This window comes from Aegilops tauschii, chromosome 6 (assembly GCF_002575655.3).
Source record: "Aegilops tauschii subsp. strangulata cultivar AL8/78 chromosome 6, Aet v6.0, whole genome shotgun sequence".
In the NCBI taxonomy this organism is placed as follows: domain Eukaryota; kingdom Viridiplantae; phylum Streptophyta; class Magnoliopsida; order Poales; family Poaceae; genus Aegilops; species Aegilops tauschii.
This window is the reverse complement of record NC_053040.3, coordinates 458,907,782-458,910,626: the sequence shown is the minus strand read 5'-3', so window position 1 is coordinate 458,910,626 and position 2,845 is coordinate 458,907,782. Positions and strand designations below refer to the sequence as shown.

Genomic DNA, 2,845 nt, shown 5'->3' with positions numbered 1-2,845 from the left:
CACGCTGCACGGGGCGACCACTCGCACAACACAGCCACCACAGCTGTTGTAAGGTATGGTACTTCTACGAAGTTTTGAGTGGAAAGGAGCATCTGCGTGGCAGGAAAGTATGTCTGGTGGTATTAAAATTCTTGCACTTGACGTGCCTTGAGGCTCATGCAGTCCATATAAAACAGAAAATGTAAGATGAGTGCCAAACATTTTTTGGACCCCGGATTAAATTACTAAGATCAGTTAATTAATCTTATTTCTTCTTCATATACGAATGATATGGTTAGTCATGTCTTAATCAACTTATTATGTTCGTGTTACACTCCTAGACTCTACCGGTGGTCAGTTCTAATCATTTTATATTGGTAGGCTGCAATGATTCTTAGCTATATTCTCTAGCCTACAATTATGTAAATCAACACAATCTAAAACTTACTGTTACGCTCCAAATAAAATTGAGCTTGTAGAAAGTTTATACATGCACCGCAAAGATGAAAATGAACTTATATATTTTGTTCGCCAAAATGTTATAAATATACATAGAAATAGCATCGATAAAGAAATCTGTCCATATCACCATGCAAGCACATTCAGCCAAGTCTGTTTGATTTATAATATCCGTGCACCAAATGCTAAGTACACTTGATTTATAATATCCGCCCACTAGACGTGCTTCACCGCTATGTTGGAGACCATCTCCATCTCCTATACTTAAATACATGCATCAAACTATATAAGATACCTAGTTTCATTTGCAGAAACAAAGCAGAGCACACATTGCACACTAGTAGTAGCGCAATCCATCAAACATACCATGGCCATCTCAAAAGCTTTGATCCTTAGCATCCTCGGGTGCCTCTACTTCTGCAGTTCGGTCCTAGCAGCTCGGGAGCTCAACGATGACTTGTCGATGGTGGCAAGGCACGAGAGTTGGATGGTGCAGTACAACCGTGTGTACAAGGACACTACTGAGAAGGCACAACGATTTCAGGTGTTCAAGGCCAATGTCGGGTTCATCGAGTCGTTTAACACTGAGAACTGCAAGTTCTATTTGGGCATCAATCAGTTCACTGACCTAACCAACAAGGAGTTCAAGGCGACAAAGGCTAACAAGGGATACAAACCAAGCTTGGAGAGGGTTCCTACCGGATTCAGGTACGAGAATGTAAGTCTCGTTGCACTTCCGGAAACCGTAGACTGGAGGACCAAAGGTGCAGTTACTCCCATCAAGGATCAGGGCCAATGTGGTGAGTATATTAAGGATAATGATGTATTGGATATGTGTTTACTTTTTTTGAGAATGTCGTCTTATAATATCTACTAAACCGTAATCATGTGTAGGTTGTTGTTGGGCATTTTCTGCTGTCGCTGCTACGGAGGGCATCGTTAAGCTCAAAACTGGCAAGCTTATCTCATTGTCGGAGCAAGAGTTGGTGGATTGTGATGTCCATGGCGAAGACCAAGGTTGTGAAGGAGGGCTCATGGACGATGCCTTTAAATTCATTATCAAGAATGGCGGTCTCACCACCGAGTCCAACTACCCATATACCGCGGCAGATGACAAGTGCAAGAGTGGAACCAATGGTGCCGCAACCATCAAAAGCTATGAGGATGTTCCAGCCAACAACGAGGGAGCCCTCATGCAAGCCGTCGCAAGTCAACCCGTCTCGGTAGCTGTAGATGGAGGAGATATGACGTTCCAGTTTTACAAAGGTGGAGTGATGACTGGCTCATGTGGCACTGACCTAGACCATGGTATTGCAGCTATTGGTTATGGCAAGACCAGCGACGGCACAAAGTATTGGTTGTTGAAGAATTCATGGGGAACAACATGGGGCGAGAACGGATATTTAAGAATGGAGAAGGACATCACCGACAAGAGAGGCATGTGTGGCCTTGCCATGGAGCCTTCTTACCCCACTGCATAGAAAGAGTGTCCTATGCCAAATATCCTCCTACGCACAAAAATATCAAATAATTGCACACATCCATTTTAATTAAGTATAGTTTGTATCTGTATCTAAATTATGTACAAACTTATGGCTTGTATAGTATTTCATATTCCATGAATATGATGTAAATTATGCCACATATATAAAGATTGATGAAGAATTTGTGTTAGCTATATATTTTGGAGATTGTGAATTGTGCTGCCTCTTGTGCCTTCATGCTTGTATATTTCGGGGTATTTGAGTAGTTCATGTTTTTAAGATAATCTTGGAACCATATAAACAATATGTGAAAATGGTGGGGTTGATTTTTGTAAATAAATGCTCAAGCGTGAAGGTGGAACGAAATGATGAATGTCAATTCGTGAATGTTGAGTTAATGAATTATGATGGACCATTCTCTCCCCCAATCCCCGTTGTCTTGGTCCTTCAACCCTCAACACCAGGCTCCTCTCCCCAACCCACAACGGTAGCCGCATGCCTCCCGCATGTACTAAAATTCAACAAACTAAAACTTGTGCCTTCTCGTAGAGTTGCAGTAGTATGCGAAGGACTGGCGTGTGCGCGTTCAAGGTCGCACCGTGTTAAGTCTGTGCTGCGAGGTTCCAAACGTGGACAACCAGTGTTCCAGCAAATATACTCAGGCTTGTTGTGATATCCAAAAGAAAAAAAAAACAGGCTTGTTGTGGGCACCTCGAGCGGTCGAGTCCATGCTGTGGTAGAAGAAGGCGAAGACTGAAGAGGCACGAGCCCTGCCTGACGCCACGCAGGTGTCGCAGAGCAGCCCGCCGAAGCTCCGGAGGCCGGCCAAGCGACGAGTGAGTGTTGTTCCGGTTGCTGAAACGCCGAGCCGTTTCGGTTCTCCGGTGGCTGACATGCCGGCTGGTCGGGTGTCGTACTCGTCG

General features: G+C 44.1%; 1 protein-coding gene across 1 annotated transcript; it reads left to right on the top strand.

Moving 5' to 3' along the window:
• Positions 1-805: 805 nt before the first annotated feature.
• Positions 806-2,332, top strand: LOC109759158 (senescence-specific cysteine protease SAG39-like). The gene is made up of 3 exons (XM_073500704.1): positions 806-1,238; positions 1,333-1,704; positions 1,756-2,332. Exons 1-3 carry the CDS (start codon positions 806-808, stop codon positions 1,917-1,919), a joined length of 969 nt encoding a protein of 322 aa, XP_073356805.1. The 3' UTR covers positions 1,920-2,332.
• The last annotated feature ends 513 nt before the right edge of the window (positions 2,333-2,845 follow it).